Source organism: Podospora bellae-mahoneyi (genome assembly GCF_035222275.1).
Source record: "Podospora bellae-mahoneyi strain CBS 112042 chromosome 1 map unlocalized CBS112042p_1, whole genome shotgun sequence".
NCBI classification, from domain to species: domain Eukaryota; kingdom Fungi; phylum Ascomycota; class Sordariomycetes; order Sordariales; family Podosporaceae; genus Podospora; species Podospora bellae-mahoneyi.
This window is the reverse complement of record NW_026946359.1, coordinates 7,419,068-7,436,669: the sequence shown is the minus strand read 5'-3', so window position 1 is coordinate 7,436,669 and position 17,602 is coordinate 7,419,068. Positions and strand designations below refer to the sequence as shown.

The 17,602-nt window shown below is 50.2% G+C and overlaps 4 protein-coding genes across 4 annotated transcripts; 1 reads left to right on the top strand and 3 right to left on the bottom strand.

The window, feature by feature from the left end:
- Nucleotides 1-263: 263 nt before the first annotated feature.
- QC761_0024420 (uncharacterized protein) lies at nt 264-2,284 on the bottom strand (the record flags this gene model as incomplete). The annotated part of the gene is made up of 5 exons (XM_062872111.1): nt 264-753; nt 831-994; nt 1,124-1,199; nt 1,264-2,002; nt 2,077-2,284. The coding sequence occupies 5 exons, from the start codon at nt 2,282-2,284 to the stop codon at nt 264-266; spliced, it is 1,677 nt and encodes a 558-aa protein (XP_062738711.1).
- A 6,404-nt stretch (nt 2,285-8,688) lies between these two features.
- QC761_0024410 (uncharacterized protein) lies at nt 8,689-9,814 on the top strand (the record flags this gene model as incomplete). The annotated part of the gene is made up of 2 exons (XM_062872110.1): nt 8,689-9,452; nt 9,553-9,814. The coding sequence occupies 2 exons, from the start codon at nt 8,689-8,691 to the stop codon at nt 9,812-9,814; spliced, it is 1,026 nt and encodes a 341-aa protein (XP_062738710.1).
- Nucleotides 9,815-10,263: 449 nt separating this feature from the next.
- On the bottom strand, nt 10,264-10,881 carry QC761_0024400 (uncharacterized protein; the record flags this gene model as incomplete). The annotated part of the gene is made up of 2 exons (XM_062872109.1): nt 10,264-10,508; nt 10,662-10,881. The coding sequence occupies 2 exons, from the start codon at nt 10,879-10,881 to the stop codon at nt 10,264-10,266; spliced, it is 465 nt and encodes a 154-aa protein (XP_062738709.1).
- Nucleotides 10,882-12,552: 1,671 nt separating this feature from the next.
- On the bottom strand, nt 12,553-13,806 carry QC761_0024390 (uncharacterized protein; the record flags this gene model as incomplete). The annotated part of the gene is made up of 1 exon (XM_062872108.1): nt 12,553-13,806. One exon carries the CDS (start codon nt 13,804-13,806, stop codon nt 12,553-12,555), a length of 1,254 nt encoding a protein of 417 aa, XP_062738708.1.
- Nucleotides 13,807-17,602: the final 3,796 nt, after the last annotated feature.

Here is a 17,602-nt window from a genome sequence, read left to right as displayed (position 1 = left end):
TTAACTGGACTGCTGCGGGACGGTGGACTCGGGAGGGGATAGGGTCATGCTTTTTCACTGGTTGAGCCCTTTCGGCGAGACCTTTGGGTAGCATTCGGTGTTCGTGAGATAGTTTTATCGTATATTAGTGTCGCTCCTTCTTTTTCTTTACCAGTGAAACCCATCGCTCAAAGGCTTTCAGAAGCTACATCTACCTATCTTGCAGATTCCAATGATCGAGCTCGACTCCCATGTCAACCGGCTTGGTAGTTACCCTCCTCGACTCACCAACCGACAGCGCCTTTGGGGGCTACTGGCAACTCCCAATGGTCATTGTTCACACTGACTTCCACTCTTTGCACCGTCATCCGAGCGCTGTTACTCGATGTGTTGTTTGCTAATCGTGATGACCCCCGGTAACCACAAAGCCTATCGGACTCGGGTCTGTCAATGGGCATTTTCATCAAATGAGACTGACTGGACTGTTTCAGAGTCTGTGGCCATTGGGGCTTGTTGGTCTCTTCTTTCTTCGCTTTCTTGTGACGATAAACCATCCAAATGGCAAGAGTGACTAGAATAGCCAAGGCGAGCATTCCTCCGGCTCCTGCTCCTGCTATGGCTCCGGCTGGGATCTGTGTCCCTGAGTCCACTTGTTCTGTGCCTTCGGGGGTCTCTGATCGCTCGCCGGGCGGAACCCCTGGAGGTGCGGTGCCCGTATCTGTGACGAAGAGGGCTTTCACCTGCTCTGAAGACCAATTGACCTTGTTCATGCCCCTACATGTTGGGCAATGTCAGCTTCTTCTCGTGACGGAGCCAGCATTGCGTTTGAGGGATGATAACTTGACACTAACCCATCTTGATACCATGCTTCCACAATTGGGGCCCTTGAATAGTTCTTAGCTTTGGCGTCGTAGCTATCCTTCCATGCGTGTGCTGTCATGTCAAAGATCAGTAAGCCTTGGGGAGCTGCATCTACAGACTTGATTTTATCTGTATTTCCCCCGATACTGAGCACCTGATTTCCCAGAGAGACACACGCACTGAAATGGTTCAAATGTCAGTGCGGATCTCGTGGTGGATATTATCGGAAGACCTACTGGAAATATCGTGGCCCTGCGGGAGGAGTTGGAACCAAAGTCCATACAAAGCCTGGCAGGCTGAGAATGTAGGCATCCTCGTAATAGGTCTGTTGTGCCTCGTTCCGTCCTCCGAACATGAAACTGCAGACATAACCATTAACGACTGACATAAATATTGGGTTATACGTGCAGACTTCAACCTTACACATCATAACCACCACCTGCTACAGCAAAACCAGTGACGCAGAAGTGAGCCCGGGGATAAGGCGGTATATCTCCTGTGGCAATTTGCCAGTATCTTTCTCTGGTATCCGGGTCGAAGAATGTCAAGTTCTTGAAATCGAAGCCAGGCGAGTCTTCAAGGCTGACGTGCCGATCGACGTAAGACTTGTGGCCCCCCAAGACTAATATCACCCCTTGGTGCGTCTTCGTTCCAGTGGTTGGCGGGATGAAGTGAGCTCTTGCCCCAATGAGTGTCTCAAATGGGCTTCTGTTGGAGCCCACATCATTGGTTGTGCCATTGCTGATCTCTTTAGTTCGCATGTCAAATGAGACCATGCCCGGGATGGCCTGAGTGTCTGTGAAACCCAATTGTGTCCCACCCCAAACGGAACCTCCGATTAGAAAGCCATTGTCGTCGGTGTTAGCATGGGCCCCCCCCTCTGGTGATAATAAACCTCGAAAGACCTCCGGATTTGCAAAATCCTGAACAAGTGACCAGCTCCCGCCGCCCCGGCCATCAGTGCTGAACCTCCACATCTCGGACTTGGTCACGAACCTTCCCAAGGAGAACACACCACCCCAAGAGTAGAACCCGCCATTTCCCTCCTTGTCTCTCCATAATGCTGGTGAGTTTCTAGGGGGGTTGGGTTTCCCTATCGTCCGGATAGAAACATTGCTTGTAGTCCAAGAGGTGGAGATATCAATGGACAGTGTTGAATTCACTGGTAATAAAAGTTGAACTGGTGTTTCTCTCGTATAGTATGTAGGTGAACAGTTGTGAATATGGGAATCTTACCTTGGTAACATGGAGCGCTGTCTATCGTCCCATTCTCGAACTGATTGATCTCGCCACCATCGATGTAGACGTAATCACCTATCACTGTGGCGGCGACGTTCCATCTCCTGACGAAATCTTCGACTCTGGGTACATCAAGTCGTACCCCCTGGACGGTCGCTGCGATCAAAACGAATCCAGAAAAAAGAGCTAAACGAGTGCTAAACATGTTGCCAAGCGGCGAAAGTAAAGAAATAAGCAACAAAAGACCGCAAGGTGATGCAAACGAAAAGAAGACAGCAGGATGGAGTAAAACTCTTCCTGATCATGATAGAGGGGTCTAGCACGCCTCAAAAGGGTCAAACCTTCACAAAAGGGGCAACTGAACTGCCGCCTGGCCGTGGGGGCCATACCAAGATTTGACGGTCCGGGTCGGGTCCTCCCAGGCCGACCGCCCAAGTTTGTGTCTCATTCATAAAGCCAGTTGTGGCATGGAACACATCAACGTAACGTTACTATATGTCTGGACCTGCGAATGCTGGAGATTTAATAAATATCGCTGCAGTTGCATCATTCTGATCGCCAAAGGTCGGTTTGCGGAACCAATCACCCCTTTCTTCGCCCATTTTTCTCATTTTAGACTCATTAAACCAAGCCCAGGCTGTCTCTATGCCCCATAACCCAGGCAGACATCTCTGGTAGCTGGTTCTCAACCGCGCGGCTACCTGACAGGTTGCACGCTTCTTTCCGTTCGGTATGCATGATCCGGTACCTACTGTTGAGACTCAACCCCCAAAAATGCTGTGCCCGGACACACAGCGACACCGAGCCCGAGGCCACTCCCGTACTGTCACCAGTTGTGCTTTTCTATGCTAAAAACTATCAGTACGTTCGAATGTAGGTACTAGTGTAACAAGAGCTACCTGGCAGGTTCAATGTGAAATATCTCCGAGAGGCGAGATAAACCCGACCGCGAGTAAACGCGAGATGTGGGATAACCAGTGGCACAGCATCCGAGGCAATGTAACACTCTCTGCCAAAGTGTCTCATAACCAACCATGTGGGGGATATATGACGTCGACGGGAATATGATCAAAATCTCGCGTTTCTCTGAAGTGGTTTTTCTTGCATCGTGGTCGGCTTCGTGGCTTATTCTTCGATACTCTATGTACCCCATAGAGGGTAGAGTAGATGGACAGCAGTCCAAGGGGGGAAGAACTTCATCCAAGCGGGGAAACGAAGCAGCCACAACCCAAGGGCGGGAATCTTGCAGTTGAAGATGCAAGCTGAACACGAGGTCTGCGCTTTGCATGGAGATTCCTGCCAAATAGCGCAAATCTTATAAAGCGTCGTGGCTGCTGTCAACAAAACACAGCGCTTTGACTGGCATGAGAAATGGCACGTCCGGGTATTGCAGCACTCGGTCAGTTGCAGGTTCCGGGGACCGTTGAAGCTCCCGATCCTATGGCTTGAAGCAGGCGATTCTGCACCGTCGAGGAAGAAGTCGAGTCACGGTCGTCATGGGCATTTTAATCCAGAGAGCACATGCAGTGTATGCAGACTGCATACGAGTGGGGGAATAGTGCGGCGCCCAAACCCTGGAATCTCCGGCCTTGGTATATATGTATCAAACAGAAATCGTTTATAAGCGGCTTATGAATACACGCTCCTGTCCCCTCGGCGCCCGATGGATATTTCCGAGTGAGCACTTTTCAACTTATGTCCTTGACGAATGATGAAATACGGGAAGCGGATTCTTTTCAGTGTCACATAATTGAACCCTCATAGACACTTTTAATAATAAGTAAAAGACAGTTCGCGATGTGTTTGGCGAGGGGAGCGAGTGGAGCTTACCTCATCAGCTGGGATGATATCCACGGAGAGGTTCTGTCAGAGCATATGCCAGTAAGTCCTTATAAAAAACTTGAGGGTGGTGCATCCAATTTCCTCCATCTTCCTACCAAGCTGCCCCAACCAGGCTCATTGCACAACCACGGTTTAACATCAAATTATATCCATCATAGAAGCCCCATAATCATGTCCAGAACCTTTCATTACTGGTGGATAAAGCGACACCCTACGTACTCCCATGTCCAAAATCACAGAACAATAATTCCGCCACTGTCAATGCCCCTTCGCTTCCACCTGGGCTTGTCTTCCGAGAAAGCCTCCTGGAATTTCTCGAGCGGGAGCAAGCCTGTTGCTGACACGCAATTAATTACAGGGACAGCGGCCTCGGCCGCAGAAGGCTCGTCGAATCCGGGCACGTGTGCGTACACAACCTGGGCGGTGCTCAACGGCATCTTGCACTCGGTGGGCAACGAGGACATTCGGCTCCACATCAAGAAGGCGATTGAGAAGTTTGGCAGCTTGTTTCCCGGGGAGAAGGACTACAGGATTGGGGCGTATGGCAAGCTCAAGTGCCAGGGGGTTTATGTCAATTGGCTTGTTTCGCAGTGAGGAGGAGTGGATGAGGTGGGAAGGGGGGTGGATGTGTGTGGAACAGGAGGTGATCTAGGTAGGGGCGGCTGGGGGTTATCACTGGAGAAGGGGTCTCTCTCTGGTTTATTAGGGGCAGTGCCAATTGTTTGATCTTTTTCTCTGGTTTTGTTGGCTGTCTTGACTGTTTGGTGCCCAACTGTTTTTTTACACCATTGTTGACCAGAGACTCTCTTCCCCCTGCTTTTGACGGCAGGACTATAAGCGAACAGAGACCCATTTGAGAATGCAAACAATGCGGTTCCATCCAAAAAGACCAGGTGCAATAAGACTTGGCTGGGTCCAGCGTCATGAAGGACATGCATAAGTTAGTATGCATTGAGGCTGTGAACATCCAGTTATGCTGCGCATGGCTTATCCAATCAGCATGGTTGTGTCACATGTTGTGTCATGTGCCTTGCCTGGCCACCCCAACATGGAGGGTGATGAATTGGGTTCGGTGAGGCTCCCTACTCTGGATGAGCAGTGATCACGGCGGAAAAGGTGTTTCTCCTCGTGCCGGCTGACGGGTTGTGCAGGGTGGATGGCTAGCCAATCGGGGGATTCTCAATCATCCGCTCAGAAATATCACATGAACCAGCACGTGAAACCTGATTTCGCCAGTGAGATCGCATTGCAGTCACCCAGGATGGGCTGACTTTCCCCACTGCACTTATCCATTGCCAAACCCTCGAGACTCGACACATCCACGATCGCTTGGATGCTTCGAGTTGTTGATGACTGCGGGTTATACGCCATCTCGGGATAGGGAAGATAGATGATAGATATTGAAATAACTCTTGGTGTGTGTTATTTTGTGTTATTCTGTTGTACTTGTTAAGCATGTTTCTTGGTGAGAATGTCCTGTCCCCCCTGCTTTTCCTGGGTAAGGGTCTGCATGGGTAAGGGTTCGGCAGTTGAAACCGTTGCCGACCGGGAAAGCTTGAAAATCCGAGGAACCCTGCAAGCTCTAACCAGACTGCTGGGTCCAGGTTTTGGTGTGTTGACGTGACCCAGCGCACGCCAGTTTCGGTTTCTGATTTCAAGGGCGGTGCAATGGCAAAAATCGCTATTTTTGCACTTTGGGAGCTGTTTTGTCCACAACGTCGGCTTCAATCGTCTTGAAAATTCGTATGTACATCAAAAGCAGTTTTCTACAGCTTCTGAATGTTTTTTTCATTAATTTGGGTGACGGCTGGGGGTGAAGGTTTTGGGACACGCAGGACAAGCAAACTTCGCCGAGTTAGAGGTTTCAGAAACTTGCTTCGTGGGCGGTAACGGAAATTCGAGGTCTTTGGCCGGATCGCTAATATCGATGCCGTGTGCTTCAAGAAGATGCTTTTGGAGGCCATCCTTCGTGGCCCAGCCAAACGTTGAACCAAGGTCACAATTTGGTACCATGCACAAAAATGGCTTTTCATGCCAGTTGGTGTGATTGTCAAGTTGCGTCCGCGTCCGAAACCCCTTGTGGAAGAACTCACAGTTCATGACTGAACACTTGAACCAGTTGGGGCCATAAAACTCGTGAAAAAGTGTCCGCTGGTCATGGGTCATGTTGCCAGATTCGGCGAGCATAGCGAGTGTCTCTCTCACCCTCATCAACAGTGGTCTCAAGTCAAGCAACCCATGGTCCGGTTTTGTCGACCCTTCTTGACACAGTTGCCGTTTTGCTGCAGTGACTGCCAGGCATAACCTCTGGAAGAATTCTTGGTCTTGTAATCGATTAAGACTCTTTTGCACAGTCTTTGGGATATCGACGGGGCCAAGCGATGTCTCTTGGGTCGGCGTGTAGTGGGTATCAAGTAACACATCCAGAGATTCGGACAATTCTTCAAGATCTGGGCTTGCAGCACTTGTTGCGTGAAGTGCCTCTTGCAAATGGAGTGACCAGCATGTAACGGAATATTCCAAGAATGCATAGTAGCCTGCGTCAATGTAGCACGGAAGCAAGAATGTGTCGACGCCTGCTTGTAGTTGTGGTAGAGTGAGGTAGGGAATGATGAGGTTCGAAAGGTCCAGGTGTGCGCGATGATTTTCGAAGTGGTGTTTAAGGATATACCTGGTCAAATGTCAACTTCCTGCGTCCCATCACCTGCAAGCACTACTTGGACTGAACCTACTCTCTTGCCGTTGGGTGAATGAATTGTAGCGTGTCATCCGGGCCCTGCTCGACCAACGGACCGAAGATATCACGATGACCCTGCTTTAATGTTCGAGGGACCAGTTGTTCATAGATGACAGTCTGACCCTCCAAGTCAATGGCAGCCGCGCCTCGAAGTTGGTACCATTTGAGTGGCCTCCGGGCGCAAGCAAGCCAGCCCAACAAGTCAAGGCGATCCTCGCGCCGGAAGTTCTTATGTGAGAGCAGATTTCGCACTATCCGTTCGTATCTTTGACAGCGCTTATTAGTTGTTAAAGGGGTGTAGAGTCAGGGTCTGAGGCATGTCTCACTCACACTTCATCAAGGCCCTCTGGTATTTGCCGCAGCTCGGCCTGAAGCTCACGCAGTGGAAGCGGCTCAAGATTCAGGAACATCAAAGTGGCAAATAGAAACATTCCTACATCAGTTGCTGTCAGTACCGATCAAGATTGAAGAAGATTGTGTATGCTTCCATACCATGAGCCCTGGCAGTCACCACCTTGACAATGTCCATGCCTAGCGTCTGCAGGGAACCAAGTCTTGTTTCCAAGTAGTTCTTGCAAGATGTCCAGTAGGTCTCAATGTCATTTTTGTTATCCTTCGGTGTGATGGTGATGGTGGGGAGATCACCCAGGTCTTTCTTGGCAAAGCCGTCGTTTTGAGACAAGAAGATGCACCGAATATCGTCCATCTGGTCCTTGGGAAGAGCTTCAACGATTGACCGAAGGGTGCTGATGACATCCTTCCGGTCTTTTCTGCTGCAAGAGTCGAGCCCATCAATGATGATGTAGGTGTTCTTGCAACAACCGAGAGCGTTCTTGAGCATGGACTTGGCAAGGTCGGCTGTGGACAAAGTCACCTGCCCGCTCAGTGATCTTTGTTCGGCCATGTTGGTGATCAAGGAACTGTTTTGGGTCACTAGTTGCGAGATAAGCCCTCGAGCCACGGCAACGAATGTGTTCGTGTTGGGGTCGTTTGGCTGACAAAAAACGAATGCGACAGTGGCGTCTGTATTCAGATCCCTTGCTTCGTCGACAATGATGGATACCAACACTGACTTGCCCGCTCCAGGAATGCCTGTAATCCACAGAAGAGGGTTTCTGCGGAACGCGGGACGAAACCAGTCTTGGAATCGCTGGGAGTCAAGGAGCCATTTGCCTGAACCAGGGCACCAAGCTCTTGCCTCCCTGTGCTTCTCTAGTGGGTGGAGGAACTGGATTGAGCCAGGCGATGGTTTCATTGCGCTGGCGGTCTAATTCGGATTTGCATTGTATCTCGAACTGTTGCTCAACATTCCGGCGGAAATTGCTTATCTCTTCAAGCTGGGCGAGCGTGGCTCCATTCTCCAATAGTCGTCTGTGGCGAGCCATATTTTCCTTGATGAAGTTGAATTTGGGCAGAAACCCTCTCCAGGCAGCTTGGAAGATTTGTTTCCATACTGGAATCCCAAGCATGTTAGTAATTTGTATGTTGATTGGAGGCGGCTGTGTGGGTAAGGTAGCTAACCTCGATGCTTGAAGTATGTGATTGCCTCTCGATGAAACTCCAGAATGTTCTTGTATATCCAGACGAGAACAGTTCGAAGATGGGGCCTTTGTTCCAACGCGGAAGCGTATTCGCCCAGTAATGGAAGCTGTTCCCATATGTCCTGATAGGCGTTAAGCAAGCTGTCAAAAGCCTCGCTGTAGGATGAAGCTGTCTGCGAGTGGACCGTGGTCAGCACAACATGTGAACATTGGCCTACTTAGCGCCGTTGACGCCATCACTACTACACACGATTTCTCCGATATTTTCTCCGGCGCCAAGACGTTTGTCCAAGCGTCGAACCACGGTGGTTAACAACATCCTGATAGAGTATCGAAGCCCGAATGCTTCCCAATCATGCTTCTGCCTGCAGATTAATAAGAGACGCGAGTCTGTCAATATTTCCCCATCATTTCGCTTCTACGACCTACTCAGTTTGCCCCCCCCAAAATACATGTGATTGTGTCCTTGTTTGTTTTGTTTGAACCAAAATGCCTGCCGCTATCACGTCTTCGCCTCAGACTGAGGCCACCATCTTTGGTGGCCATGACATCGCCAGATCACAACTCACAAAACGCCTCACCTACTCCGGATCCCTGGATCAATACCCCCACGATGACCCTACCCCCGTCATCGGCCGCGAATTTCCCACCCTCCAGATCCGCGACCTCCTCCAAGCCGACGACCAACTCTTCCGCGACCTAGCCTACACCGTCTCCTCCCGCGGCGTCGTCTTTCTCCGCAACCAAGATGTCACCCCCAACGAGCTCAAGGACTTCATGCTCCGGCTCACCACCCTCGCCGGCTGCCCCTCCACCTCGGGCCTTCACGTGCACCCCCTGACCGAGGAGGGCTCAGAGCTCGGCGACCAAATTAGCGTCATCTCGTCCCAGAAGCAGAAGAAGGGCGGCGGCCTCACGCACCAGCTCTCGGACGTCAGTCGATACGCCTCCAATGCTTGGCACAGTGATATCACTATTGAGCCGGTGCCGAGTGATTACGCCATGCTGAAGATTCACACCTTGCCTGTGACGGGCGGTGATACGCTTTGGGCGAGCAGGTATGACGTGTATGACCGGTTGTCGGAACCGATGAGGGAGATGCTGAAGAAGCTGACGGCTACGCATGATGCCAAGTTCTTTTTGGACGAGGCGAGGAATTCGGGGAATCTGTTGAGGGAGTGTGAGAGGGGTTCGCCGTTGAATAAGGGGGCGGGGTTGACAGCTGTGCATCCTGTTATCAGGACGAATCGTGAGTTCTCTTTTTTCAGTTTTGGAAAGACCTGAATATTTGCTGACATGATAATAGCTGTAACCGGCTGGAACTCCGTCGACGTTAACAAGGGCTTTCACCAGGCGCATCAACGGCGTCACCAAGGACGAGTCGGCCATTCTTCTCAACTACCTCTTCAACATGGTCACACAGAATCACGACGCTCAGGTACGATTCCGGTGGAACAAGAACAATGTTGCTATCTGGGACAACAGGAGCACATGGCACTGTGCCACATACGACTACAGTGACCCTAGAGCGGGTGATCGTGTTTGCTCACTGGGTGAAGCGCCGTATCTTGATTTGCAAAACGGCAAGTCGAGGAAGGAGGATTTGGATCTTTGATATTTTGTTTAGCGACTTTGATACCTATGATGATATGAATGAACGAACTTTTCCCACATTGTTGATGAGCTGTCTCTTCCAGATCCTGTAGAATTGATACTGTTGTCAAGTTCCAGGTCCCGTGATGAAAACGATCAAGACTGTCGAATATGTTGCACCAGCCACAACCAGCTCCAGCATCTTTCCTTTTGTCGACAATGATAAAGTCAACAGGAAAAGTGCTGTGGTGGTGATGACGATGGCGAGTCTGGCACCGGGGTTGGTTACACGATAGCATATGACCACCGGGAGAAGCACAAGGAGAATGATGAACGAGGTGATGATCGCCCGTGCCAGCCGAGCGGTTAACTTTCGAGGGTATATATGCATGAGTGGGTCCCTTGATACACCGGATTCACCTACCTATCAATAGAGACAAACTTGTCAGCATACCTAGTGTATCACTTGAGTCAAGCGGCACTTACTCCAAAAAATGAGAGCGCCTTCTCCGTGACATCTCTCTCCACCCACAGTGGAAGGACATCAGTGTTGGATGAAGATGAAACCGACATCAAGTCCTCCTGGCGGTTCAAAAAATCCATCTCAGCTCTAGTAACACTGGCATTAGCGACGTGCCAATTCTGCAAACTGGCAATATCTCTCTTGTACGCTGGTTGTGGACCAAGCATGAAGATTGAACGGGTCACTAGATCGTCTGTAAAGTTGTGGGATACGTCTTAGTACCAGGTATCAACCTTCTTAGAGGGTACAAATGAGAGACCGGCCGTCTTGGTGTTCAGTGGATATTTATTTGAGCTGAATTCAAAACAAGTACAAAGAAAAAGAAGAGAAAAGGGAGAAAGCCCACCATAAGACTTGATTGCCTCTTGAAGTTCAGCAATTACCGCGCGTCTTTCTTGATTCTTATCCTTCCGTCTGCTCCCGAGGTATAACGAGTGTTTCTCCTCATTGTCAATTTTATTCAACTTCGTTTCCAATTCAGCGACCCGATCCTGTTCCCATAGCAACAAACGTGTTCGCACGTGGGAGAACCGCCTTGTCACAAGGAAAGCCTCGTGACCGGCCATCAGTGCTGACAGGCGAGGGTAGCCATTGGGGAAATCTTCAACTATCGGGAGTTAACCATCTTGCTTCCCGAACCGGGTTGACAAGCGCAGAAAATTGATGCAATGCGTTGTATCGATTCGCGACGTACTACATGTTTTGTGAACTAATTTGGGACCATTTCCACAGGTGCCGGTGCGTCCGGCACATGCTCTCTTGGCCCCATCTTGTAGATCCAATAGCAAACCCTTGAGTGCCAACCATGACTGGTGGCCTGTCGCCCATGGCGCCCATCTCATGGCGTGGGCGCCGGGATGCGAGGGCGCTGCATCTGTTAGATGAGTGACGTTCTGATGTAGACCGAGCTCAATATCAGTCGGAGGGGAACGGTTTGGTGTTCTTTGCATAACGAAGCCGCTGCCTTAGCAACGTATGTAACAAGGACTGTTGATCCTGAGTAGAGAAACGTACACTGATGTTTGGGATGGCAAAGATTGCGGCTGTTCAAATCCACAACGCATGTCAAAAGGTTCTACAAAATAGAATGAACTCAGACGTAAGCAGATGTATGTCTTTGAAATGTATGGTAGATTCGGTACGCAAATTTTGTACAATATGTTATTGCCGACGGATCTACCGGCGTCATGATATTGCGGGGCGTTCAGTCATGCGACGTGTGGGCTAAACCGCCATTGGCTTCCGCAGTGCACAAACCTTTTGCTCAGCCCCCGGCAATATTCTCTCCGGCTCGATATTTATGTCGTGGCAGCTATCATTTCCGATCGTTTCCGCTTGGTGAGTGTGGCTGCTACGGTCATTCGGGCAAAGATACCTGGCTGGAACCACCTTTCCGCGGGTAATCGAAGCCCAACCAGGCATCTAAGTAGGTATCTTGGTCCCCATTGGTACACGTTTCAATGTTATTGGCTCAGTTGGGTACACCCCGACAGCATGAAGATGAGAAGCAGCCATGATGGAACTATGGAAACGAATTGAGCAATTACCACGTCCCTAGAGCGAGAGAGCTTGCGAAGAAAGGTCGATTGGAGCTACCTTTTGGTCATCTTTAACTGTCTTATATAGGGCCAGTCTTCCGCCGCAGGTATCATCGTCCAGCATAGCATAAATTCGCTTTCTCTGACCCGTTCAAACATCAAGAGACAGATCGCCACTTCCATCTTGCCAACCTCATCACACAGCAATCGCAACTCTTTTGGGCTCAAGATGGCAACGCCCGAGGCAAACCCGTGCGTACAGATAAAAATGGAGCACATGTGCTTCCCTTGGAGCAGAACTTGTAGTTTGTCCAGTACTGAAGTTCAAACAGGTCCCCAGATGATCGCTCCTTCACCCTTGTTCCAGATGGGGGAAGGCCCAGTTACGACAAGCCTGAACAGGCTTTCAGATTCATTCGGGGGGATGAGGTGGTGTTGAAGTCGGCAAACCCTCAGGAAAATGGTCCATTTACAATTGATGAAGCAAGAAGGGACAGTCATGGCAATCGGAACTCTTACAGACTATGTGATGAATCAGGCAATCCCGTCCGGGGAGGCGCTTATATCGCGGAGGAAGACTTAAAGGCTGTAGAGGACTAGGGCCACAAGGTCTATACACGAACGAATTCATTTGATACCTCGCCTAGGAACCTCGACAATCTCCTTCCATTGTAACACCAACCTGCACAAATATCTTATCTACCTGTATCTTCTCGTTTTAACTTTAAAAGTCCGAACCGCAAACCTTCCGCCGATGACATTTTGTGGCACCAAAGAGTCCGATTCATCTCCCCGCCCTATATCAGCTTTTAGTGAAGACAACTCCATGCCTTGAAAAGAGGTAGGCTTGTCTGTGATGAACAACCTGACAACGTCCTCTCTTTCATCGCCATCTTCCTCGTCAAGCTTCCATTCCAAACCAAGAGATTCAGTGGATTCCAGCGCATGACCCACGCTTTGTAGCGTCAGAAACTCACCCTCACCTTGACCCGAAAGCAGGTTATCGATCTCCCACCAAAAGCCAAAATTAAATATTCCGATGTACAGTGTCTCTTTGCTCATGTTCCTGATCTGGAGTTTCCAATCGTCTTCGTGCTTGACCGTATACCAACCGTCCTCACCGCATGTGTGTCCGATGACCTCGAATGACACAGAATCCTTGAATCCCTCATCCGCCTCCTCGTGCCTCAAATTCTTGAACAACATGAACTTCGCCAAGTGCCCTAGAACTCTCGCGAGAGACTTGATGGCGTCACAATCTCCCCTTCGAATCATTGGGGCCCGGGTAACGGGAGATCCGGTAGCATCATGAACTACATAGCTGTTGGTTGTGCCATCAATCGTGACACTAAACGCAATCGGCGATGATCGATCATCCCAGCTGAGTAGTTTGACGTAAGGACTGTCTTCCACCTCTTTCGCAAGCCTCGACAGTTCAGCTTCTTCCATATCTTGTGGCAGTCGAACAAGCCCTTCGTTTGAACAGCATGACCTCACCAATCTAGCCTTCCACGTTACTGTCTTCGCAGAGAACCTCGAGGTAACGACAGACTCATCCTGGTGACAAACACTTGATGTCAGAGTGTACACTTCCACTACTCTGAGTGTGATTGCTTGATCTGAAAACTCCTTGACTGCCTCGCCTGTTTCAGGGGCGTAGAATGGGACTGCCTCATACTCGTCGCCAATGGCGACGCCATGGGCTTTGCCCGCCTCGAGCGTCAAGATCGTGACGCCGTTTACTTGGTCGTGATGAATTGTCACGGGCAGTAGTCCACCGTCATTTTGAAGCTCCTTGAAAAAAGGTTCTTGTAACATGCCGTAAAACATCGGAGTTTGTTTTGGAGAGTACTTCCGGACAAGGTTCCGGAGGTGCTGATGAAGTGATCGATACGGAATCCGGGTTCGATGCTTTGCCAGATCTTGCAGCGCGCATTCCAAAAAATAACTCATAACACCTCTCCGAGTTCCATCCTTGTTAGGTTCGAATTCCTCGGCGATCTCATTCGCGTCGCAGGCGGCGAAGATTGCGTAGCGGTCACGATATTCTTCCAGAATGGGGTCAGCCAATGGACTTCTCAGATTCACCTCCCGGCAGTCGGGTGAACTATCTTCAACGAAATCATCGTCGTCAGGAATGTCTTCTTGACCCCACCAATTTGCGGGGTAGTATTCCAGAAACCGGACATCGTCCTCGTTGCCGCCACGGCGGGTGCTGGCCGAGAAGCAACAGTCAAGAACAAGTGTGACATTGACCGATTTCTTGGTGAGGCTGGCAATATACTTGGCCAGCTCCCTTGTCCTCAACATTCCATTGTAAAGGACTATGGCGAGTGAGGTACTTTGACGCCCGGAGCTATCGGAGGTGTCTAGCACACGCGACCCATGGCCAGAAAAATGGATGTAAATATCGGATGCCTGGTTTTGCGAGCTGGTGTCTGCAATCTCCTTGAAAAATCCACGAATGTTATGCAAAGTCGGCGATTCCCCACTGATTGCCCCGTCAGGTCCAATGCCAAACTTGGTGATCTTCACATCGGTTTGCAACTCGAACATGGCGCCCATAGCATCAATGTCTGCGAGAGCCCCCTGAACAGGTTTTTCCCGGCTCAGCGAATCGTGGCTCGCCACTCCGATGAGTATGGCATGTCGCCTCGTGGTGCTGGACATGATTTGTGATGAGATATGATGGCTGGTTGGATGGAGCCAGGATAGATGATGGCTGTGTCAGATCAAAGTCCGCGAGGAAGACACCAGAAGCCTGAACCACAGGAGGGCACAAAGCTGCGAGGTTGGGCGGTCGTATTGCCCTCGAACCATGTATCGTGGCTGTGTTGACGCTTTTTCTGCCTCTTGCCCCCAGCACCGCTTAACTCTTCCTTTTGTGAAAGCTCGTACAGCAATTTGGTTGAAATGATTGGGCATCAGGCGCCTGCAATATTGCTTGGGACAGTCAACTGCAGACAGATATCGGCTAGGCAACTATTGGCTGCACGCCCAGACCTCGTATCATGCAGTGCGTTCGTGAACTGAGACACTTGCACAATGAGTTGATACCCAATCTCACCACACTGCAGGTGTCAATGTGACTGCGAAAGAAAATAGAGATGGCAAAGGAGAGAAGTTAAACGCAACGCTAAGGTTCCAGACCTATGATACTGATGTACATATTATGAAATCGAAGACCTGCCAGCCTCCCATTTTGAGCTTGGGGCCTCCTCGACGATTCTGCGGTGCATTGGAAACTTCGGAATTAAGGCTGCCAAGATGAAAAGACTCGAGCGAGGTGGGGGTTTTTGTCACCACAGCTCTAATCAAGTCGCACTCCATGTTGCCTGGGCCCTGGCCTTCCGCGCTCGCAACAGTCATCTGGACTGGCACGAATCGCTTTTCTCCCTTCTTCACCTCCTCCTGATTAGCTTGCTCCGTGGGAAAGAGCTGTTCGATGCTCCAATCTGGCCCAAAGTCAAGCACAGTCAGGTAGACAGAAGAAGACCCCGTATTGTTGAAACAGAACAGCACGAAGTTCTCGTTCTCAACATGATACTTGCCGTTCTGCTGAGGGACCTCCTCAAGTGCTTCCGGTCTATAGGGATTCGTATGTAGGTCCTTTTCTGTCGGCTCTTCTGATATGTCCGGCTCTTCCTTGCTTTTCCCAAGCAGTTGAAATGTGCATTGCTTCTGCAATGTTCGTGACGCTGTCTCGGTTCCAAGGCGCTTGAAATGGAAAAAACGTGTGATGTGATCTAAAGTCGCAGCAATTTTGCTAAGCCATTGGCCTTCATGATTAATAGGAGGCACGCCCTGCAGTACCTCTCGGGTTTCGTCCCGGATTTCGAAACGTCCACAGTTTGTCCTGTGAATGTAGAACTGGACGCCGTGACCTTCTGCCACTGACCAATACAAACGGCCATTCAAAGAGTCCCATTCAACAGCATGCCGCTTGAATTCCTCCATCCAGCCCTTGCTTGTACAACTTGAACGTGCCGACTGCTCATCAATGAACCCAACGTAGGCCAGCTTACGGTGCTTCGATATCCGCCTTGCTTTGAAACCGACTTGAATCTTGTGAGTTTCCATCTCGCTCCCGGACCCCATGCGCCCCTGGCATTCAAAATCATCCACTTTCGTCACTTTGATAATCCAAGTCTGCTCGCGTTGAGGGTCACCCTCAGGAGTGATATCAGGATGCACCTCATACAGTGTTGACTCATCCACACCATGAAGACGGCCATGATTGAATTTCAAGAGACCAGTCGATGTTTCGACTGAGGTTACCATCATTGTATGGCTCGCCGTCCCACTTGAACCGAAAAAGGGGATCTTGACGCTACCCTCCAGAAATGGAGACTGACAGGGGGTGCGTTCGATATTCGCGCGGACGATTTTGATATTCGCGCGGACGGTTTTGATCACGTCATCCAGTGACCGAGACCACGGGTCGGGCTGCTCCTGGAGAGTCTTCATGAGACAATGCGTGAAAGCACCATAATGAGCTGCCCGTGATGTTGGCGGGTCGTAAGTCTCCTGGACCTCTGTTTCTTCTGCTGTCTCAACGCTTCTGCAGGCCGCAATGAGGACATAGCCCGATGCTTCCAGGGTCCAGTTGCTTCGAGCCTCAGCCGCTCTGTAACCATCATCGTTGATTAGGTCTTCAAACATGATATCTGATGTCGGGGGGTACCAGTCAATCTTGCCAAGGCCTCTGATGCCGTCGTATTGAGAATACCTGTTCGAGCTTCCGGCATGGCAGCTATCCAGCACCAGGGTCAGGTGTACACCTGCCTTAACAAGACCATGTATGAGGCCGGCTAGTTCATGGTCACAAATAAGCCTTCCCCCGTTGGTGAGAACATCCGCGGGGACCAAAGCCTCGTACTCAAGTCTAGAGTGGGAGGTACTGTTGCTTGTTGGCAATTGGGCGCCATGTCCCGAGTAGTGGATATAGATCAGATCACCGGCTGGCTTCTTTGCCAAGTTTTGAATCCCTCTGATAATATTCTCGCGAGTTGGCCAGATAGATGAGTCTTCGGGGGGCTCACATTGTTTTGGGTCGTTCAGGTTTGTCGACGTCAGTGTCTCAATGTTGGCGGGTGGTACGTTGAGATTTGACTCCAGGAAAGATGCCACCAGATTAATGTCATTGACACACCCTTTCAGGTTTTTGCAGGGAATCTTGCCGGAGATTCCTGGATCTGTACCGGGAAGGTAAAAGTCGATACCGACTAACAATGCCCAGCGCTGGGTTTGGGGATTTCTAGACTCCATGGTGTTTTCGAGTAATGACGGCACGAGCTAAACATATGTGATAGTCTGACAAGATTGCTCAGAAGGGTGCTGGACTAAGCTGGTTATCTCGAGTTGGGAAATAGAGGATAGGTATCGTTCATTGACGGTGATAATTGCGGATCTACCGTCAGAAAGGCGTTGCAAACATCAAAATATAACCAAACATCGGGGTCGTGGCGAACCCCTGCATGATCAAACCCCTCTCCCCCAAAAAAATATGTTGGCTTCAGGATCCTTGGCGGCTCCGAAAGGTGAAAGACGCATTGGATCTCCAGTTATGCAACCAGTTCAGCCGTGAAAATTTCTCGCCCTAAAACATAACAATTCAAGCGATTGGAGAACAAGTCAACACCAACCCTGGTCACTTCGTTGCCCGATGCCATGGCCAATTCTGCAACCCTAACTGTACTCTTATCATTAATAATAAGCTCCATAGTATTGGGCCATTAGCAACTTCATG